This window comes from Hypanus sabinus, chromosome 3, assembly GCF_030144855.1.
Source record: "Hypanus sabinus isolate sHypSab1 chromosome 3, sHypSab1.hap1, whole genome shotgun sequence".
Lineage (NCBI taxonomy): Eukaryota > Metazoa > Chordata > Chondrichthyes > Myliobatiformes > Dasyatidae > Hypanus > Hypanus sabinus.
In genome coordinates, this window is record NC_082708.1 from 193,240,605 (window position 1) to 193,264,459 (window position 23,855).

The 23,855-nt window shown below is 51.0% G+C and overlaps 1 protein-coding gene across 1 annotated transcript in view; it reads left to right on the plus strand.

Moving 5' to 3' along the window:
• LOC132392015 (inactive carboxypeptidase-like protein X2) overlaps positions 1 to 23,855 on the plus strand; it is a 271,814-nt gene that overhangs the window by 215,503 nt on the left and 32,456 nt on the right. The window contains exon 13 of the mRNA XM_059965914.1: positions 22,602 to 22,701. Within this exon, the coding sequence (XP_059821897.1) occupies positions 22,602 to 22,701 (100 nt within the window). The remainder of the gene's footprint in view (positions 1 to 22,601; positions 22,702 to 23,855) is intronic.

Consider the following 23,855-nt stretch of genomic DNA (forward strand, 5'->3'; position numbering starts at 1 on the left):
GGGTTAACCCTTGTCGAAGCACTTCCACTGGCGTGTCAATATCACCAGGGTCAGGGTTAACCCTTGTCGAAGCACTTCCACTGGCGTGTCAATATCACTAGGGTCAGGGTCTGGTTAACCCTTGTCGAACCACTTCCAGTAGCGTGTCAATATCACTTGGGTCAGGGTCAGGGTTAACCCTTGTCGAAGCACTTCCACTGGCGTGTCAATATCACTAGGGTCAGGGTCAGGGTTAACCCTTGTCGAACCACTTCCACTGGCGTGTCAATATCACTAGGGACAGGTCAGGGTTAACCCTTGTCGAAGCACTTCCACTGGGGTGTCAATATCACTAGGGTCAGGGTCAGGGTTAACCCTTGTCGAAGCTCTTCCACTGGGGTGTCAATATCACTAGGGTCAGTGTTAACCCTTGTCGAAGCACTTCCACTGGCGTGTCAATATCACTAGGGTCAGTGTTAACCCTTGTCGAAGCACTTCCACTGGCGTGTCAATATCACTAGGGTCAGGGTTAACCCTTGTCGAAGCACTTCCACTGGCGTGTCAGTAACACCAGGGTCAGGGTTAACCCTTGACGAACCACTTCCACTGGCGTGTCAATATCACTAGCGTCAGGGTCAGGGTTAACCCTTGTCGAAGCTCTTCCACTGGCATGTCAGTAACACCAGGGTCAGGGTTAACCCTTGTCAAAGCACTTCCACTGGCGTGTCAATATCAATAGGGTCAGGGTTAACCCTTGTCGAAGCACTTCCACTGGCGTGTCAATATCACCAGGATCAGGGTTAACCCTTGTCGAAGCACTTCCACTGGCGTGTCAATATCACCAGGGTCAGGGTTAACCCTTGTCGAACCACTTCCACTGGCGTGTCAATATCACTAGGGTCAGGGTCAGGGTTAACCCTTGTCGAAGCACTTCCACTGGGGTGTCAATATCACTAGGGTCAGGGTCAGGGTTAACCCTTGTCGAAGCTCTTCCACTGGCATGTCAATATCACTAGGGTCAGGGTTAACCCTTGTCGAAGCACTTCCACTGGCGTGTCAATATCACTAGGGTCAGGGTCAGGGTTAACCCTTGTCAAAGCACTTCCACTGGCGTGTCAATATCACTAGGGTCAGGGTTAACCCTTGTCGAAGCACTTCCACTGGCCTGTCAGTAACACCAGGGTCAGGGTTAACCCTTGATGAACCACTTCCACTGGCGTGTCAATATCACTAGGGTCAGGGTCAGGGTTAACCATTGTCGAAGCACTTCCACTGGCGTGTCAATATCACTAGGTTCAGGGTTAACCCTTGTCGAGGCACTTCCACTGGCGTGTCAATATCACTAGGGTCAGGGTCAGGGTTAACCCTTGTCGAAGCTCTTCCACTGGCATGTCAATATCACTAGGGTCAGGGTTAACCCTTGTCGAAGCACTTCCACTGGCGTGTCAATATCACTAGGGTCAGGGTCAGGGTTAACCCTTGTCGAAGCACTTCCACTGGCATGTCAATATCACCAGGGTCAGGGTTAACCCTTGTCGAAGCACTTCCATTGGCGTGTCAATATCACTAGGGTCAGGGTAAGGGTTAACCCTTGTCGAAGCACTTCCACTGGCGTGTCAATATCACTAGGGTCAGGGTAAGGGTTAACCCTTGTCGAAGCACTTCCACTGGCGTGTCAATATCACTAGGGTCAGGGTCAGGGTTAACCCTTGTCGAAGCACTTCCACTGGCCTGTCAATATCACTAGGGTCAGGGTCAGGGTTAACCCTTGTCGAAGCACTTCCACTGGCGTGTCAATATCACTAGGGTCAGGGTCAGGGTTAACCCTTGTCGAAGCACTTCCAGTGGCGTGTCAATATCACTAGGGTCAGGGTCAGGGTTAACCCTTGTCGAAGCACTTCCACTGGCGTGTCAATATCACTAGCGTCAGGGTAAGGGTTAACCCTTGTCGAATTAACTTCCACTGGCGTGTCAATATCACTAGGGTCAGGGTAAGGGTTAACCCTTGTCGAAGCACTTCCACTGGCGTGTCAATATCACTAGGGTCAGGGTCAGGGTTAACCCTTGTCGAAGCACTTCCACTGGCCTGTCAATATCACTAGGGTCAGGGTCAGGGTTAACCCTTGTCGAAGCACTTCCACTGGCGTGTCAATATCACTAGGGTCAGGGTCAGGGTTAACCCTTGTCGAAGCACTTCCAGTGGCGTGTCAATATCACTAGGGTCAGGGTCAGGGTTAACCCTTGTCGAAGCACTTCCAGTGGCGTGTCAATATCACTAGGGTCAGGTTAACCCTTGGCGAAGCACTTCCACTGGCGTGTCAATATCACTAGGGTCAGGGTAAGGGTTAACCCTTGTCGAAGCACTTCCACTGGCGTGTCAATATCACTAGGGTCAGGGTCAGGGTTAACCCTTGTCGAAGCACTTCCACTGGCGTGTCAATATCACTAGGGTCAGGGTTAACCCTTGGCGAAGCACTTCCACTGGCGTGTCAATATCACTAGGGTCAGGGTTAACCCTTGTCGAAGCACTTCCACTGGCGTGTCAGTAACACCAGGGTCAGGGTTAACCCTTGACGAACCACTTCCACTGGCGTGTCAATATCACTAGGGTCAGGGTCAGGGTTAACCCTTGTCGAAGCTCTTCCACTGGCATGTCAATATCACTAGGGTCAGGGTTAACCCTTGTCGAAGCACTTCCACTGGCGTGTCAATATCACTAGGGTCAGGGTAAGGGTTAACCCTTGTCGAAGCACTTCCACTGGCGTGTCAATATCACTAGGGTCAGGGTCAGGGTTAACCCTTGTCGAAGCACTTCCACTGGCCTGTCAATATCACTAGGGTCAGGGTCAGGGTTAACCCTTGTCGAAGCACTTCCACTGGCGTGTCAATATCACTAGGGTCAGGGTCAGGGTTAACCCTTGTCGAAGCACTTCCAGGGGCGTGTCAATATCACTAGGGTCAGGGTCAGGGTTAACCCTTGTCGAAGCACTTCCAGTGGCGTGTCAATATCACTAGGGTCAGGTTAACCCTTGGCGAAGCACTTCTACTGGCGTGTCAATATCACTAGGGTCAGGTTAACCCTTGGCGAAGCACTTCCACTGGCGTGTCAATATCACTACGGTCAGGGTTAACCCTTGTCGAAGCACTTCCACTGGCGTGTCAATATCAATAGGGTCAGGGTTAACCCTTGTCGAAGCACTTCCACTGGCGTGTCAATATCACCAGGTTCAGGGTTAACCCTTGTCGAAGCACTTCCACTGGCGTGTCAATATCAATAGGGTCAGGGTTAGGGTTAACCCTTGTCGAAGCACTTCCACTGGCGTGTCAATATCACTAGGGTCAGGGTCAGGGTTAACCCTTGTCGAACCACTTCCAGTGGCGTGTCAATATCACTAGGGTCAGGGTAAGGGTTAACCCTTGTCGAAGCACTTCCACTGGCGTGTCAATATCACTAGGGTCAGGGTTAACCCTTGTCGAAGCACTTCCACTGGGGTGTCAATATCAATAGGGTCAGGGTTAACCCTTGTCGAAGCACTTCCACTGGCGTGTCAATATCACTAGGGTCAGGGTAAGGGTTAACCCTTGTCGAAGCACTTCCACTGGCGTGTCAATATCACTAGGGTCAGGGTAAGGGTTAACCCTTGTCGAAGCACTTCCACTGGCGTGTCAATATCACTAGGGTCAGGTTAACCCTTGGCGAAGCACTTCCACTGGCGTGTCAATATCACTAGGGTCAGGTTAACCCTTGGCGAAGCACTTCCACTGGCGTGTCAATATCTCTAGGGTCAGGGTTAACCCTTGTCGAAGCATTTCCACTGGCGTGTCAGTAACACCAGGGTCAGGGTTAACCCTTGATGAACCACTTCCACTGGCGTGTCAATATCACTAGGGTCAGGGTCAGGGTTAACCCTTGTCGAAGCACTCCCACTGGCGTGTCAATATCACTAGGTTCAGGGTTAACCCTTGTCGAAGCTCTTCCACTGGCATGTCAATATCACTACGGTCAGGGTTAACCCTTGTCGAAGCACTTCCACTGGCGTGTCAATATCAATAGGGTCAGGGTTAACCCTTGTCGAAGCACTTCCACTGGCGTGTCAATATCACCAGGTTCAGGGTTAACCCTTGTCGAAGCACTTCCACTGGCGTGTCAATATCAATAGGGTCAGGGTTAGGGTTAACCCTTGTCGAAGCACTTCCACTGGCGTGTCAATATCACTAGGGTCAGGGTCAGGGTTAACCCTTGTCGAACCACTTCCAGTGGCGTGTCAATATCACTAGGGTCAGGGTAAGGGTTAACCCTTGTCGAAGCACTTCCACTGGCGTTTCAATATCACTAGGGTCAGGGTTAACCCTTGTCGAAGCACTTCCACTGGCGTGTCAATATCACTAGGGTCAGGGTCAGGGTTAACCCTTGTCGAAGCACTTCCACTGGCGTGTCAATATCACTAGGGTCAGGGTAAGGGTTAACCCTTGTCGAAGCACTTCCACTGGCGTGTCAATATCACTAGGGTCAGGTTAACCCTTGTCGAAGCTCTTCCACTGGCATGTCAATATCACTAGGGTCAGGGTAAGGGTTAACCCTTGTCGAAGCACTTCCACTGGCGTGTCAATATCAATAGGGTCAGGGTTAACCCTTGTCGAAGCACTTCCACTGGCGTGTCAATATCACCAGGTTCAGGGTTAACCCTTGTCGAAGCACTTCCACTGGCGTGTCAATATCAATAGGGTCAGGGTTAGGGTTAACCCTTGTCGAAGCACTTCCACTGGCGTGTCAATATCACTAGGGTCAGGGTCAGGGTTAACCCTTGTCGAACCACTTCCAGTGGCGTGTCAATATCACTAGGGTCAGGGTAAGGGTTAACCCTTGTCGAAGCACTTCCACTGGCGTGTCAATATCACTAGGGTCAGGGTTAACCCTTGTCGAAGCACTTCCACTGGGGTGTCAATATCAATAGGGTCAGGGTTAACCCTTGTCGAAGCACTTCCACTGGCGTGTCAATATCACTAGGGTCAGGGTAAGGGTTAACCCTTGTCGAAGCACTTCCACTGGCGTGTCAATATCACTAGGGTCAGGGTAAGGGTTAACCCTTGTCGAAGCACTTCCACTGGCATGTCAATATCACTAGGGTCAGGTTAACCCTTGGCGAAGCACTTCCACTGGCGTGTCAATATCACTAGGGTCAGGTTAACCCTTGGCGAAGCACTTCCACTGGCGTGTCAATATCTCTAGGGTCAGGGTTAACCCTTGTCGAAGCATTTCCACTGGCGTGTCAGTAACACCAGGGTCAGGGTTAACCCTTGATGAACCACTTCCACTGGCGTGTCAATATCACTAGGGTCAGGGTCAGGGTTAACCCTTGTCGAAGCACTCCCACTGGCGTGTCAATATCACTAGGTTCAGGGTTAACCCTTGTCGAAGCTCTTCCACTGGCGTGTCAATATCACTAGGGTCAGGGTAAGGGTTAACCCTTGTCGAAGCACTTCCACTGGCGTGTCAATATCACTAGGGTCAGGGTAAGGGTTAACCCTTGTCGAAGCACTTCCACTGGCGTGTCAATATCACTAGGGTCAGGGACAGGGTTAACCCTTGTCGAAGCACTTCCACTGGCGTGTCAATATCACTAGGGTCAGGGTAAGGGTTAACCCTTGTCGAAGCACTTCCACTGGCGTGTCAATATCACTAGGGTCAGGTTAACCCTTGTCGAAGCTCTTCCACTGGCATGTCAATATCACTAGGGTCAGGGTCAGGGTTAACCCTTGTCGAAGCACTTCCACTGGCGTGTCAATATCAATAGGGTCAGGGTTAACCCTTGTCGAAGCACTTCCACTGGCGTGTCAATATCACCAGGTTCAGGGTTAACCCTTGTCGAAGCACTTCCACTGGCGTGTCAATATCAATAGGGTCAGGGTTAGGGTTAACCCTTGTCGAAGCACTTCCACTGGCGTGTCAATATCACTAGGGTCAGGGTCAGGGTTAACCCTTGTCGAACCACTTCCAGTGGCGTGTCAATATCACTAGGGTCAGGGTAAGGGTTAACCCTTGTCGAAGCACTTCCACTGGCGTGTCAATATCACTAGGGTCAGGGTTAACCCTTGTCGAAGCACTTCCACTGGGGTGTCAATATCAATAGGGTCAGGGTTAACCCTTGTCGAAGCACTTCCACTGGCGTGTCAATATCAATAGGGTCAGGGTAAGGGTTAACCCTTGTCGAAGCACTTCCACTGGCGTGTCAATATCACTAGGGTCAGGGTAAGGGTTAACCCTTGTCGAAGCACTTCCACTGGCGTGTCAATATCACTAGGGTCAGGTTAACCCTTGGCGAAGCACTTCCACTGGCGTGTCAATATCACTAGGGTCAGGTTAACCCTTGGCGAAGCACTTCCACTGGCGTGTCAATATCTCTAGGGTCAGGGTTAACCCTTGTCGAAGCATTTCCACTGGCGTGTCAGTAACACCAGGGTCAGGGTTAACCCTTGATGAACCACTTCCACTGGCGTGTCAATATCACTAGGGTCAGGGTCAGGGTTAACCCTTGTCGAAGCACTCCCACTGGCGTGTCAATATCACTAGGTTCAGGGTTAACCCTTGTCGAAGCTCTTCCACTGGCGTGTCAATATCACTAGGGTCAGGGTAAGGGTTAACCCTTGTCGAAGCACTTCCACTGGCGTGTCAATATCACTAGGGTCAGGGTAAGGGTTAACCCTTGTCGAAGCACTTCCACTGGCGTGTCAATATCACTAGGGTCAGGTTAACCCTTGGCGAAGCACTTCCACTGGCGTGTCAATATCACTAGGTTCAGGGTTAACCCTTGTCGAAGCACTTCCACTGGCGTGTCAATATCAATAGGGTCAGGGTTAACCCTTGTCGAAGCTCTTCCACTGGCATGTCAATATCACTACGGTCAGGGTTAACCCTTGTCGAAGCACTTCCACTGGCGTGTCAATATCAATAGGGTCAGGGTTAACCCTTGTCGAAGCACTTCCACTGGCGTGTCAATATCACCAGGTTCAGGGTTAACCCTTGTCGAAGCACTTCCACTGGCGTGTCAATATCAATAGGGTCAGGGTTAGGGTTAACCCTTGTCGAAGCACTTCCACTGGCGTGTCAATATCACTAGGGTCAGGGTCAGGGTTAACCCTTGTCGAACCACTTCCAGTGGCGTGTCAATATCACTAGGGTCAGGGTAAGGGTTAACCCTTGTCGAAGCACTTCCACTGGCGTGTCAATATCACTAGGGTCAGGGTTAACCCTTGTCGAAGCACTTCCACTGGGGTGTCAATATCAATAGGGTCAGGGTTAACCCTTGTCGAAGCACTTCCACTGGCGTGTCAATATCACTAGAGTCAGGGTAAGGGTTAACCCTTGTCGAAGCACTTCCACTGGCGTGTCAATATCACTAGGGTCAGGTTAACCCTTGGCGAAGCACTTCCACTGGCGTGTCAATATCACTAGGGTCAGGTTAACCCTTGGCGAAGCACTTCCACTGGCGTGTCAATATCACTAGGGTCAGGGTTAACCCTTGTCGAAGCATTTCCACTGGCGTGTCAGTAACACCAGGGTCAGGGTTAACCCTTGACGAACCACTTCCACTGGCGTGTCAATATCACTAGGGTCAGGGTCAGGGTTAACCCTTGTCGAAGCACTTCCACTGGCGTGTCAATATCACTAGGTTCAGGGTTAACCCTTGTCGAAGCACTTCCACTGGCGTGTCAATATCAATAGGGTCAGGGTCAGGGTTAACCCTTGTCAAAGCTCTTCCACTGGCATGTCAATATCACTACGGTCAGGGTTAACCCTTGTCGAAGCACTTCCACTGGCGTGTCAATATCAATAGGGTCAGGGTTAACCCTTGTCGAAGCACTTCCACTGGCGTGTCAATATCACCAGGTTCAGGGTTAACCCTTGTCGAAGCACTTCCACTGGCGTGTCAATATCAATAGGGTCAGGGTTAGGGTTAACCCTTGTCGAAGCACTTCCACTGGCGTGTCAATATCACTAGGGTCAGGGTCAGGGTTAACCCTTGTCGAACCACTTCCAGTGGCGTGTCAATATCACTAGGGTCAGGGTAAGGGTTAACCCTTGTCGAAGCACTTCCACTGGCGTGTCAATATCACTAGGGTCAGGGTTAACCCTTGTCGAAGCACTTCCACTGGGGTGTCAATATCAATAGGGTCAGGGTTAACCCTTGTCGAAGCACTTCCACTGGCGTGTCAATATCACTAGGGTCAGGGTCAGGGTTAACCCTTGTCGAAGCACTTCCAGTAGCGTGTCAATATCACTAGGGTCAGGGTCAGGGTTAACCCTTGTCGAAGCACTTCCACTGGCGTGTCAATCTCACTAGGGTCAGGGTCAGGGTTAACCCTTGTCAAAGTACTTCCACTGGCGTGTCAATATCACCAGGGTCAGGGTTAACCCTTGTCGAACCACTTCCACTGGCGTGTCAATATCACCAGGGTCAGGGTCAGGTTAACCCTTGTCGAAGCACTTCCACTGGCGTGTCAATATCAATAGGGTCAGGGTTAACCCTTGTTGAACGACTTCCACTGGCGTGTCAATATCACTAGGGTCAGGGTCAGGGTTAACCCTTGTCGAAGAACTTCCAGTAGCGTGTCAATATCACTAGGGTCAGGGTCAGGGTTAACCCTTGTCGAAGCACTTCCACTGGCGTGTCAATATCACTAGGGTCAGGGTCAGGGTTAACCCTTGTCGAAGCACTTCCACTGGCGTGTCAATATCACTAGGGTCAGGGTTAACCCTTGTCGAAGCACTTCCACTGGCGTGTCAATATCACCAGGGTCAGGGTCAGTGTTAACCCTTGTCGAAGCACTTCCAGTAGCGTGTCAATATCACTAGGGTCAGGGTCAGGGTTAACCATTGTCGAAGCACTTCCAGTAGCGTGTCAATATCACTAAGGTCAGGGTAAGGGTTAACCCTTGTCGAAGCACTTCCACTGGCGTGTCAATATCACTAGGGTCAGGGTCAGGTTAACCCTTGTCGAAGCACTTCCACTGGCGTGTCAATATCACTAGGGTCAGGGTCACGGTTAACCCTTGTCGAAGCACTTCAACTGGGGTGTCAATATCAATAGGGTCAGGGTTAACCCTTGTCGAAGCACTTCCACTGGCGTGTCAATATCACTAGGGTCAGGGTAAGGGTTAACCCTTGTCGAAGCACTTCCACTGGCGTGTCAATATCACTAGAGTCAGGGTAAGGGTTAACCCTTGTCGAAGCACTTCCACTGGCGTGTCAATATCACTAGGGTCAGGTTAACCCTTGGCGAAGCACTTCCACTGGCGTGTCAATATCACTAGGGTCAGGTTAACCCTTGGCGAAGCACTTCCACTGGCGTGTCAATATCACTAGGGTCAGGGTTAACCCTTGTCGAAGCATTTCCACTGGCGTGTCAGTAACACCAGGGTCAGGGTTAACCCTTGACGAACCACTTCCACTGGCGTGTCAATATCACTAGGGTCAGGGTCAGGGTTAACCCTTGTCGAAGCACTTCCACTGGCGTGTCAATATCACTAGGTTCAGGGTTAACCCTTGTCGAAGCACTTCCACTGGCGTGTCAATATCAATAGGGTCAGGTTCAGGGTTAACCCTTGTCAAAGCTCTTCCACTGGCATGTCAATATCACTACGGTCAGGGTTAACCCTTGTCGAAGCACTTCCACTGGCGTGTCAATATCAATAGGGTCAGGGTTAACCCTTGTCGAAGCACTTCCACTGGCGTGTCAATATCACCAGGTTCAGGGTTAACCCTTGTCGAAGCACTTCCACTGGCGTGTCAATATCAATAGGGTCAGGGTTAGGGTTAACCCTTGTCGAAGCACTTCCACTGGCGTGTCAATATCACTAGGGTCAGGGTCAGGGTTAACCCTTGTCGAACCACTTCCAGTGGCGTGTCAATATCACTAGGGTCAGGGTAAGGGTTAACCCTTGTCGAAGCACTTCCACTGGCGTGTCAATATCACTAGGGTCAGGGTTAACCCTTGTCGAAGCACTTCCACTGGGGTGTCAATATCAATAGGGTCAGGGTTAACCCTTGTCGAAGCACTTCCACTGGCGTGTCAATATCACTAGGGTCAGGGTCAGGGTTAACCCTTGTCGAAGCACTTCCAGTAGCGTGTCAATATCACTAGGGTCAGGGTCAGGGTTAACCCTTGTCGAAGCACTTCCACTGGCGTGTCAATCTCACTAGGGTCAGGGTCAGGGTTAACCCTTGTCAAAGTACTTCCACTGGCGTGTCAATATCACCAGGGTCAGGGTTAACCCTTGTCGAACCACTTCCACTGGCGTGTCAATATCACCAGGGTCAGGGTCAGGTTAACCCTTGTCGAAGCACTTCCACTGGCGTGTCAATATCAATAGGGTCAGGGTTAACCCTTGTTGAACGACTTCCACTGGCGTGTCAATATCACTAGGGTCAGGGTCAGGGCTAACCCTTGTCGAAGCACTTCCAGTAGCGTGTCAATATCACTAGGGTCAGGGTCAGGGTTAACCCTTGGCGAAGCACTTCCACTGGCGTGTCAATATCACTAGGGTCAGGGTCAGGGTTAACCCTTGTCGAAGCACTTCCACTGGCGTGTCAATATCACTAGGGTCAGGGTTAACCCTTGTCGAAGCACTTCCACTGGCGTGTCAATATCACCAGGGTCAGGGTCAGTGTTAACCCTTGTCGAAGCACTTCCAGTAGCGTGTCAATATCACTAGGGTCAGGGTCAGGGTTAACCATTGTCGAAGCACTTCCAGTAGCGTGTCAATATCACTAAGGTCAGGGTAAGGGTTAACCCTTGTCGAAGCACTTCCACTGGCGTGTCAATATCACTAGGGTCAGGGTCAGGTTAACCCTTGTCGAAGCACTTCCACTGGCGTGTCAATATCACTAGGGTCAGGGTCAGGGTTAACCCTTGTCGAAGCACTTCCACTGGGGTGTCAATATCAATAGGGTCAGGGTTAACCCTTGTCGAAGCACTTCCACTGGCGTGTCAATATCACTAGGGTCAGGGTCAGGGTTAACCCTTGTCGAACGACTTCCACTGGTCTTTCAATATCACTAGGGTCAGGGTCAGGGTTAACCCTTGTCGAAGCACTTCCAGTAGCGTGTCAATATCACTAGGGTCAGGGTCAGGGTTAACCCTAGTCGAAGCACTTCCACTGGCTTGTCAGTAACACCAGGGTCAGAGTTAACCCTTGACGAACCACTTCCACTGGCGTTTCAATATCACTAGGGTCAGGGTCAGGGTTAACCCTTGTCGAAGCACTTCCACTGGCGTGTCAATCTCACTAGGGTCAGGGTCAGGGTTAACCCTTGTCAAAGTACTTCCACTGGCGTGTCAATATCACCAGGGTCAGGGTTAACCCTTGTCGATCCACTTCCACTGGCGTGTCAATATCACCAGGGTCAGGGTCAGGTTAACCCTTGTCGAAGCACTTCCACTGGGGTGTCAATATCACTAGGGTCAGGGTCAGGGTTAACCCTTGTCGAAGCACTTCCACTGGCGTGTCAATATCACTAGGGTCAGGGTTAACCCTTGTCGAAGCACTTCCACTGGCCTGTCAATATCACTAGGGTCAGGGTCAGGGTTAACCCTTGTCGAAGCACTTCCACTGGCGTGTCAATATCACTAGGGTCAGGGTTAACCCTTGTCGAAGCACTTCCACTGGCATGTCTATATCACTAGGGTCAGGGTTAACCCTTGTCGAACCACTTCCACTGGCGTGTCAATATCACTAGGGTCAGGGTCAGGTTAACCCTTGTCGAAGCACTTCCACTGGCGTGTCAATATCACGAGGGTAAGGGTTAACCCATGTCGAAGCACTTCCACTGGGGTGTCAATTTCACTTGGGTCAGGGTCAGGGTTAACCCTTGTCGAAGCACTTCCACTGGGGTGTGAATTTCACTTGGGTCAGGGTCAGGGTTAACCCTTGTCGAAGCACTTCCACTGGTCTTTCAATATCACCAGGGTCAGGGTCAGGGTTAACCCTTGACGAACCACTTCCACTGACGTATCAATATCAATAGGGTCAGGGTCAGGGTTAACCCTTGTCGAACCACTTCCACTGGCGTGTCAATATCAATAGGGTCAGGGTTAGGGTTAACCCTTGTCGAAGCACTTCCACTGGCGTGTCAATATCACTAGGGTCAGGGTAAGGGTTAACCCTTGTCGAAGCACTTCCACTGGCGTGTCAATATCACTAGGGTCAGGGTTAACCCTTGTCGAAGCACTTCCAGTAGCGTGTCAATATCACTAGGGTCAGGGTCAGGTTAACCCTTGGCGAAGCACTTCCACTGGCGTGTCAATATCACTAGGGTCAGGGTCAGGGTTAACCCTTGTCGAAGCACTTCCAGTAGCGTGTCAATATCACTACGGTCAGGGTAAGGGTTAACCCTTGTCGAAGCACTTCCACTGGCGTGTCAATATCACTAGGGTCAGGGTCAGGTTAACCCTTGTCGAAGCACTTCCACTGGCGTGTCAATATCACTAGGGTCAGGGTCAGGGTTAACCCTTGTCGAAGCACTTCCACTGGCGTGTCAATATCACTAGGATCAGGGTTAACCCTTGTCGAAGCACTTCCAGTAGCGTGTCAATATCACTAGGGTCAGGGTCAGGTTAACCCTTGGCGAAGCACTTCCACTGGCGTGTCAATATCACTAGGGTCAGGGTCAGGGTTAACCCTTGTCGAAGCACTTCCAGTAGCGTGTCAATATCACTACGGTCAGGGTAAGGGTTAACCCTTGTCGAAGCACTTCCACTGGCGTGTCAATATCACTAGGGTCAGGGTCAGGTTAACCCTTGTCGAAGCACTTCCACTGGCGTGTCAATATCACTAGGGTCAGGGTCAGGGTTAACCCTTGTCGAAGCACTTCCACTGGGGTGTCAATATCAATAGGGTCAGGGTTAACCCTTGTCGAAGCACTTCCACTGGCGTGTCAATATCACTAGGGTCAGGGTCAGGGTTAACCCTTGTCGAACCACTTCCACTGGTCTTTCAATATAACCAGGGTCAGGGTCAGGGTTAACCCTTGTCGAAGCACTTCCAGTAGCGTGTCAATATCACTAGGGTCAGGGTCAGGGTTAACCCTAGTCGAAGCACTTCCACTGGCGTGTCAGTAACACCAGGGTCAGAGTTAACCCTTGACGAACCACTTCCACTGGCGTTTCAATATCACTAGGGTCAGGGTCAGGGTTAACCCTTGTCGAAGCACTTCCACTGGCGTGTCAATCTCACTAGGGTCAGGGTCAGGGTTAACTCTTGTCAAAGTACTTCCACTGGCGTGTCAATATCACCAGGGTCAGGGTTAACCCTTGTCGAACCACTTCCACTGGCGTGTCAATATCACCAGGGTCAGGGTCAGGTTAACCCTTGTCGAAGCACTTCCACTGGCGTGTCAATATCACCAGGGTCAGGGTCAGGTTAACCCTTGTCGAAGCACTTCCACTGGCGTGTCAATATCACCAGGGTCAGGGTCAGGGTTAACCCTTGTCGAACTACTTCCACTGGCGTGTCAATATCACTAGGGTAAGGGTTAACCCATGTCGAAGCACTTCCACTGGCGTGTCAATATCACTAGGGTCAGGGTAACGGTTAACCCTTGTCGAAGCACTTCCACTGGCGTGTCAATATCACTAGGGTCAGGGTCAGGGTTAACCCTTGTCGAAGCACTTCCACTGGCGTGTCAATATCACTAGGGTAAGCGTTAACCCATGTCGAAGCACTTCCACTGGCGTGTCAATATCACTAGGGTCAGGGTCAGGGTTAACCCTTGTCGAAGCACTTCCACTGGGGTGTCAATTTCACTTGGGTCAGGGTCAGGGTTAACCCTTGTCGAAGCACTTCCACTGGTCTTTCAATATCACTAGGGTCAGTGTCAGGGTCGGGATTAACCCTTGTCGAAGCACTTCCACTGGGGTGTCAATATCACTAGGGTCAGGGTCAGGGTTAACCCTTGTCGAAGCACTTCCACTGGGGTGTCAATTTCACTTGGGTCAGGGTCAGGGTTAACCCTTGTCGAACCACTTCCACTGGCGTGTCAATATCACCAGGGTCAGGGTCAGGTTAACCCTTGTCGAAGCACTTCCACTGGCGTGTCAATATCACCAGGGTCAGGGTCAGGGTTAACCCTTGTCGAACTACTTCCACTGGCGTGTCAATATCACTAGGGTAAGGGTTAACCCATGTCGAAGCACTTCCACTGGCGTGTCAATATCACTAGGGTCAGGGTAACGGTTAACCCTTGTCGAAGCACTTCCACTGGCGTGTCAATATCACTAGGGTCAGGGTCAGGGTTAACCCTTGTCGAAGCACTTCCACTGGCGTGTCAATATCACTAGGGTAAGCGTTAACCCATGTCGAAGCACTTCCACTGGCGTGTCAATATCACTAGGGTCAGGGTCAGGGTTAACCCTTGTCGAAGCACTTCCACTGGGGTGTCAATTTCACTTGGGTCAGGGTCAGGGTTAACCCTTGTCGAAGCACTTCCACTGGTCTTTCAATATCACTAGGGTCAGTGTCAGGGTCGGGATTAACCCTTGTCGAAGCACTTCCACTGGGGTGTCAATATCACTAGGGTCAGGGTCAGGGTTAACCCTTGTCGAAGCACTTCCACTGGGGTGTCAATTTCACTTGGGTCAGGGTCAGGGTTAACCCTTGTCGAAGCACTTCCACTGGTCTTTCAATATCACTAGGGTCAGTTTCAGGGTCGGGGTTAACCCTTGTCGAAGCACTTCCACTGGGGTGTCAATATCACTAGGGTCAGGGTCAGGGTTAACCCTTGTCGAAGCACTTCCACTGGGGTGTCAATATCAGTAGGGTCAGGGTCAGGGTTAACCCTTGTCGAAGCACTTCCACTCGCGTGTCAATATCACTAGGGTCAGGATCAGGGTTAACCCTTGTCGAAGCACTTCCACTGGCGTGTCAATATCACTAAGGTCAGGGTTAACCCTTGTCGAAGCACTTCCACTGGCCTGTCAATATCACTAGGGTCAGGGTCAGGGTTAAAGCTTGTCGAAGCACTTCCACTGGCGTGTCAATATCACTAGGGTCAGGGTTAACCCTTGTCGAAGCACTTCCACTGGCGTGTCTATATCACTAGGGTCAGGGTTAACCCTTGTCGAACCACTTCCACTGGCGTGTCAATATCACTAGGGTCAGGGTCAGGTTAACCCTTGTCGAAGCACTTCCACTGGCGTGTCAATATCACGAGGGTAAGGGTTAACCCATGTCGAAGCACTTCCACTGGGGTGTCAATTTCACTTGGGTCAGGGTCAGGGTTAACCCTTGTCGAAGCACTTCCACTGGGGTGTCAATTTCACTTGGGTCAGGGTCAGGGTTAACCCTTGTCGAAGCACTTCCACTGGTCTTTCAATATCACCAGGGTCAGGGTCAGGGTTAACCCTTGACGAACCACTTCCACTGACGTATCAATATCAATAGGGTCAGGGTCAGGGTTAACCCTTGTCGAACCACTTCCACTGGCGTGTCAATATCACTAGGGTCAGGGTTAACCCTTGTCGAAGCACTTCCACTGACGTATCAATATCACTAGGGTCAGGGTCAGGGTTAACCCTTGTCGAAGCACTTCCACTGGCATGTCAATATCACTAGGGTCAGGGTTAACCCTTGACGAACCACTTGCACTGACGTATCAATTTCAATAGGGTCAGGGTCAGGGTTAACCCTTGTCGAACCACTTCCACTGGCGTGTCAATATCACTAGGGTCAGGGTTAACCCTTGTCGAACCACTTCCACTGGCGTGTCAATATCAATAGGGTCAGGGTTAGGGTTAACCCTTGTCGAAGCACTTCCACTGGCGTGTCAATATCACTAGGGTCAGGGTCAGGGTTAACCCTTGTCGAACCACTTCCAGTGGCGTGTCAATATCACTAGGGTCAGGGTAAGGGTTAACCCGTGTCGAAGCACTTCCACTGGCGTGTCAATATCACTAGGGTCAGGGTCAGGGTTAACCCTTGTCGAAGCACTTCCACTGGGGTGTCAATATCAATAGGGTCAGGGTTAACCCTTGTCGAAGCACTTCCACTGACGTGTCAATATCACTAGGGTCAGGGTCAGGGTTAACCCTTGTCGAAGCACTTCCAGTAGCGTGTCAATATCACTAGGGTCAGGGTCAGGGTTAACCCTTGTCGAAGCACTTCCAGTAGCGTGTCAATATCACTAGGGTCAGGGTCAGGTTAACCCTTGGCGAAGCACTTCCACTGGCGTGTCAATATCACTACGGTCAGGGTCAGGGTTAACCCTTGTCGAAGCACTTCCAGTAGCGTGTCAATATCACTAGGGTCAGGGTTAACCCTTGTCGAAGCACTTCCAGTAGCATGTCAATATCACTAGGGTCAGGGTAAGGGTTAAACCTTGTCGAAGCTCTTCCACTGGCGTGTCAATATCACTAGGGTCAGGGTCAGGGTTAACCCTTGTCGAAGCACTTCCACTGGGGTGTCAATATCAATAGGGTCAGGGTTAACCCTTGTCGAAGCACTTCCAGTAGCGTGTCAATATCACTAGGGTCAGGGTCAGGGTTAACCCTTGTCGAAGCACTTCCACTGGGATGTCAATATCAATAGGGTCAGGGTTAACCCTTGACGAACCACTTCCACTGGCGTGTCAATATCACTAGGGTCAGGGTCAGGGTTAACCCTTGTCGAAGCACTTCCACTGGCGTGTCAATCTCACTAGGGTCAGGGTCAGGGTTAACCCTTGTCAAAGTACTTCCACTGGCGTGTCAATATTACCAGGGTCAGGGTTAACCCTTGTCGAACCACCTCCACTGGCGTGTCAATATCACCAGGGTCAGGGTCAGGTTAACCCTTGTCGAAGCACTTCCACTGGCGTGTCAATATCAATAGGGTCAGGGTTAACCCTTGTCGAACGACTTCCACTGGCGTGTCAATATCACTAGGGTCAGGGTCAGGGTTAACCCTTGTCGAAGCACTTCCAGTAGCGTGTCAATATCACTAGGGTCAGGGTCAGGGTTAACCCTTGGCGAAGCACTTTCACTGGCGTGTCAATATCACTAGGGTCAGGGTCAGGGTTAACCCTTGTCGAAGCACTTCCACTGGCGTGCCAATATCACTAGGGTCAGGGTTAACCCTTGTCGAAGCACTTCCACTGGCGTGTCAATATCACCAGGGTCAGGGTCAGGGTTAACCCTTGTCGAAGCACTTCCAGTAGCGTGTCAATATCACTAGGGTCAGGGTCAGGGTTAACCCTTGTCGAAGCACTTCCAGTAGCGTGTCAATATCACTACGGTCAGGGTAAGGGTTAACCCTTGTCGAAGCACTTCCACTGGCGTGTCAATATCACTAGGGTCAGGGTCAGGTTAACCCTTGTCGAAGCACTTCCACTGGCGTGTCAATATCACCAGGGTCAGGGTCAGGGTTAACCCTTGTCAAAGCACTTCCACTGGGGTGTCAATATCAATAGGGTCAGGGTTAACCCTTGTCGAAGCACTTCCACTGGCGTGTCAATATCACTAGGGTCAGGGTCAGGGTTAACCCTTGTCGAACCACTTCCACTGGTCTTTCAATATCACCAGGGTCAGGGTCAGGGTTAACCCTTGTCGAAGCACTTCCAGTAGCGTGTCAATATCACTAGGGTCAGGGTCAGGGTTAACCCTAGTCGAAGCACTTCCACTGGCGTGTCAGTAACACCAGGGTCAGAGTTAACCCTTGACGAACCACTTCCACTGGCGTTTCAATATCACTAGGGTCAGGGTCAGGGTTAACCCTTGTCGAAGCACTTCCACTGGCGTGTCAATCTCACTAGGGTCAGGGTCAGGGTTAACCCTTGTCAAAGTACTTCCACTGGCGTGTCAATATCACCAGGGTCAGGGTTAACCCTTGTCGAACCACTTCCACTGGCGTGTCAATATCACCAGGGTCAGGGTCAGGTTAACCCTTGTCGAAGCACTTCCACTGGCGTGTCAATATCACCAGGGTCAGGGTCAGGGTTAACCCTTGTCGAACGACTTCCACTGGCGTGTCAATATCAATAGGGTCAGGGTCAGGGTTAACCCTTGTCGAAGCACTTCCACTGGCATGTCAATATCAATAGGGTCAGGGTCAGGGTTAACCCTTGTCGAAGCACTTCCACTGGCGTGTCAATATCACTAGGTTCAGGGTTAACCCTTGTCGAAGCACTTCCACTGGTCTTTCAATATCACTAGGGTCAGTGTCAGGGTCGGGGTTAACCCTTGTCGAAGCACTTCCACTGGGGTGTCAATATCACTAGGGTCAGGGTCAGGGTTAACCCTTGTCGAAGCACTTCCACTGTGGTGTCAATATCACTAGGGTCAGGGTCAGGGTTAACCCTTGTCGAAGCACTTCCACTCGCGTGTCAATATCACTAGGGTCAGGGTCAGGGTTAACCCTTGTCGAAGCACTTCCACTGGCGTGTCAATATCACTAGGGTCAGGGTTAACCCTTGTCGAAGCACTTCCACTGGCCTGTCAATATCACTAGGGTCAGGGTCAGGGTTAACCCTTGTCGAAGCACTTCCACTGGGGTGTCAATATCAATAGGGTCAGGGTTAACCCTTGTCGAAGCACTTCCAGTAGCGTGTCAATATCACTAGGGTCAGGGTCAGGGTTAACCCTTGTCGAAGCACTTCCACTGGGATGTCAATATCAATAGGGTCAGGGTTAACCCTTGACGAACCACTTCCACTGGCGTGTCAATATCACTAGGGTCAGGGTCAGGGTTAACCCTTGTCGAAGCACTTCCACTGGCATGTCAATCTCACTAGGGTCAGGGTCAGGGTTAACCCTTGTCAAAGTACTTCCACTGGCGTGTCAATATTACCAGGGTCAGGGTTAACCCTTGTCGAACCACCTCCACTGGCGTGTCAATATCACCAGGGTCAGGGTCAGGTTAACCCTTGTCGAAGCACTTCCACTGGCGTGTCAATATCAATCGGGTCAGGGTTAACCCTTGTCGAACGACTTCCACTGGCGTGTCAATATCACTAGGGTCAGGGTCAGGGTTAACCCTTGTCGAAGCACTTCCAGTAGCGTGTCAATATCACTAGGGTCAGGGTCAGGGTTAACCCTTGGTGAAGCACTTTCACTGGCGTGTCAATATCACTAGGGTCAGGGTCAGGGTTAACCCTTGTCGAAGCACTTCCACTGGCGTGCCAATATCACTAGGGTCAGGGTTAACCCTTGTCGAAGCACTTCCACTGGCGTGTCAATATCACCAGGGTCAGGGTCAGGGTTAACCCTTGTCGAAGCACTTCCAGTAGCGTGTCAATATCACTAGGGTCAGGGTCAGGGTTAACCCTTGTCGAAGCACTTCCACTGGCGTGTCAATATCACCAGGGTCAGGGTTAACCCTTGTCGAACCACTTCCACTGGCGTGTCAATATCACCAGGGTCAGGGTCAGGTTAACCCTTGTCGAAGCACTTCCACTGGCGTGTCAATATCACCAGGGTCAGGGTCAGGGTTAACCCTTGTCGAACGACTTCCACTGGCGTGTCAATATCAATAGTGTCAGGGTCAGGGTTAACCCTTGTCGAAGCACTTCCACTGGCATGTCAATATCAATAGGGTCAGGGTCAGGGTTAACCCTTGTCGAAGCACTTCCACTGGCGTGTCAATATCACTAGGTTCAGGGTTAACCCTTGTCGAAGCACTTCCACTGGTCTTTCAATATCACTAGGGTCAGTGTCAGGGTCGGGGTTAACCCTTGTCGAAGCACTTCCACTGGGGTGTCAATATCACTAGGGTCAGGGTCAGGGTTAACCCTTGTCGAAGCACTTCCACTGTGGTGTCAATATCACTAGGGTCAGGGTCAGGGTTAACCCTTGTCGAAGCACTTCCACTGGCATGTCAATATCACTAGGGTCAGGGTCAGGGTTAACCCTTGTCGAAGCACTTCCACTGGCGTGTCAATATCACTAGGGTCAGGGTTAACCCTTGTCGAAGCACTTCCACTGGCCTGTCAATATCACTAGGGTCAGGGTCAGGGTTAACCCTTGTCGAAGCACTTCCACTGGGGTGTCAATATCAATAGGGTCAGGGTTAACCCTTGTCGAAGCACTTCCAGTAGCGTGTCAATATCACTAGGGTCAGGGTCAGGGTTAACCCTTGTCGAAGCACTTCCACTGGGATGTCAATATCAATAGGGTCAGGGTTAACCCTTGACGAACCACTTCCACTGGCGTGTCAATATCACTAGGGTCAGGGTCAGGGTTAACCCTTGTCGAAGCACTTCCACTGGCATGTCAATCTCACTAGGGTCAGGGTCAGGGTTAACCCTTGTCAAAGTACTTCCACTGGCGTGTCAATATTACCAGGGTCAGGGTTAACCCTTGTCGAACCACCTCCACTGGCGTGTCAATATCACCAGGGTCAGGGTCAGGTTAACCCTTGTCGAAGCACTTCCACTGGCGTGTCAATATCAATCGGGTCAGGGTTAACCCTTGTCGAACGACTTCCACTGGCGTGTCAATATCACTAGGGTCAGGGTCAGGGTTAACCCTTGTCGAAGCACTTCCAGTAGCGTGTCAATATCACTAGGGTCAGGGTCAGGGTTAACCCTTGGCGAAGCACTTTCACTGGCGTGTCAATATCACTAGGGTCAGGGTCAGGGTTAACCCTTGTCGAAGCACTTCCACTGGCGTGCCAATATCACTAGGGTCAGGGTTAACCCTTGTCGAAGCACTTCCACTGGCGTGTCAATATCACCAGGGTCAGGGTCAGGGTTAACCCTTGTCGAAGCACTTCCAGTAGCGTGTCAATATCACTAGGGTCAGGGTCAGGGTTAACCCTTGTCGAAGCACTTCCACTGGCGTGTCAATATCACTAGGGTAAGGGTTAACCCATGTCGAAGCACTTCCACTGGCGTGTCAATATCACTAGGGTCAGGGTAACGGTTAACCCTTGTCGAAGCACTTCCACTGGCGTGTCAATATCACTAGGGTCAGGGTCAGGGTTAACCCTTGTCGAAGCACTTCCACTGGCGTGTCAATCTCACTAGGGTCAGGGTCAGGGTTAACCCTTGTCAAAGTACTTCCACTGGCGTGTCAATATTACCAGGGTCAGGGTTAACCCTTGTCGAACCACCTCCACTGGCGTGTCAATATCACCAGGGTCAGGGTCAGGTTAACCCTTGTCGAAGCACTTCCACTGGCGTGTCAATATCAATAGGGTCAGGGTTAACCCTTGTCGAACCACCTCCACTGGCGTGTCAATATCACTAGGGACAGGGTAAGGGTTAACCCTTGTCGAAGCACTTCCACTGGCGTGTCAATATCACTAGGGTCAGGGTAAGGGTTAACCCTTGTCAAAGCACTTCCACTGGCGTGTCAATATCACTAGGGTCAGGGTAAGGGTTAACCCTTGTCGAAGCACTTCCACTGGCGTGTCAATATCACTAGGGTCAGGGTAAGGGTTAACCCTTGTCGAAGCACTTCCACTGGCGTGTCAATATCACTAGGGTCAGGGTAAGGGTTAACCCTTGTCGAAGCACTTCCACTGGCGTATCAATATCACTAGGGTCAGGGTAAGGGTTAACCCTTGTCGAAGCACTTCCACTGGCGTGTCAATATCACTAGGGTCAGGGTAAGGGTTAACCCTTGTCGAAGCACTTCCACTGGCGTGTCAATATCACTAGGGTCAGGGTAAGGGTTAACCCTTGTCGAAGCACTTCCACTGGCGTGTCAATATCACTAGGGTCAGGGTTAACCCTTGTCGAAGCACTTCCACTGGCGTGTCAATATCAATAGGGTCAGGGTAAGGGTTAACCCTTGTCGAAGCACTTCCACTGGCGTGTCAATATCTCTAGGGTTAGGGTAAGGGTTAACCCTTGTCGAAGCACTTCCACTGGCATGTCAATATCACTAGGGTCAGGGTCAGGGTTAACCCTTGTCGAAGCACTTCCACTGGCCTGTCAATATCACTAGGGTCAGGGTCAGGGTTAACCCATGTCGAAGCACTTCCACTGGCGTGTCAATATCACTAGGGTCAGGGTTAACCCTTGTCGAAGCACTTCCACTGGCGTGTCAATATCACTGGGGTCAGGGTCAGGGTTAACCCTTGTCGAAGCACTTCCACTGGCGTGTCAATATCACTAGGGTCAGGGTTAACCCTTGTCGAAGCACTTCCACTGGCGTGTCAATATCACCAGGGTCAGGGTAAGGGTTAACCCTTGTCGAAGCTCTTCCACTGGCGTGTCAATATCACTCCTCGGTGGAACATCTGACTGCCGCAATGTGTCGGAAGGGAGGACACCTCGGGATTGGAGGGTGTGGGGCAGGTGCCCATATGGGTGCCTCCTACCTGTATCTCTGAGAGGAGCAGTTCATATCAATGTGAGACAGCTCAAGTCTTGAGAGACCTGCACCTGCTGAGATTCTGGCATTAGGGTTAGCAGAGCGGAGCCCAGCAGGAATCTCTCCACGCCTGGTGTGATCGGGCTGAGGTGACTGTTCCCTCGGTCAGGGCACTTCCCTCTGCCAGTGGAGGGGGTCCCAGCCAGAGGCAGCTACACTTCTGACTTTCAGTAGGTCCCAGTAAAGATTCATGCCCCCTCTCCCCACCAGAGAGCGGCACTCACTCCGTATATGTGTTCTTTGTGCCCCTGTGACCTCTGACCTGTCCCTCTGCAGGTTCACCGGGGTATAAAGGGTGTGGTGAAGGATCACCAGGGCAACGGGATTGGCGGAGCCATCATCAGCGTGGACGGCATAAACCACGACATTCGGACAGGTGAGGAATCATAGCCACGTCTATTGTCATCCACACTGGCCAAGATTCACACCTGAGTTCGTCTGACTGGCCCATGTTTGATCCATTTACTTCTAAACCTATTGTATCCATGTTCCTGACCAAGCGTCTGTCAAATGTTGTTAATGCACCTGCCTCAATCACATCTTCTAGCAACTCATTCCATATACTGACCACTCAGGTTCCTATTAAACCTCCCCCTCTCACCTTAAACCTCCACCCTTTACCCAACACTGGGTAAAGAGTGTATTCACCCTATCTGCACCCCTCATGGTTTTAAACACCTCTATGAGATCACTTTTCAGTCTCCAATACTCCAAAGGAGTCCCATCCAGTCCAACCTCTCTCTATAACACATTTTCTCAATTCCTGGTAATATCGTCGTAAATCTTTCCTGCACTCTTTCCAGTTTGATAGTATCTTTCCTATAGCAGGGTGACCAGAACTGAACAGAATACTCAAAGTGGGGCCTCACCTGCCTCCAGTACAATCGCACTGCGACCCCCCAATTTTTATACTCAATACTCTGGGGTGTGAAAACCAGCATGGCAAAGGCCCTCTTCACCATTCTGTCCACCTGTGACTCCAGCTTTAGGGAACCAGGTGCTTGCACTCCTGCTCTGTTCTACAACAGTCCGCATGGTCCTGCCTCTCAGTGTGGAGATCCCACCAGGATTTGATTTTCCGATATGCAACACCTCACATTTATCCAGATTAAACTCCATTTGCCATTCCTTGGCCCATTTCCCCAGCTGATCCAGATCCCTTTTAATTTCTGATCAACTTCTTCATTGTCTGCTGTACCCTCTATCTTAGTGTCATCTGCAAGCTTAATTTCCATTAAATTTCTCCCCTCTCACCTTAAACCTCTGCCCTTTCCTCTCCACACCATAGAACAGTTCAGCACAGAAACATGCCCTTCAGCCCACAATCTCGGTGACAACCATGGGTTCCAAATGAAACTAATCCCATCTCCCTGTATGTAATAATCCTCCATTTCTTGCATAGACCAGCCTCCAACACCACCCCAGACCGTGCACTCCAGCCACCACCACTTTCCATTTTTGAAAAAAAAACAACTTGTCCCTCACGTCTTCTTTCCCTCTCATCTTATATGTTTGCCTTCTTGTACCAGA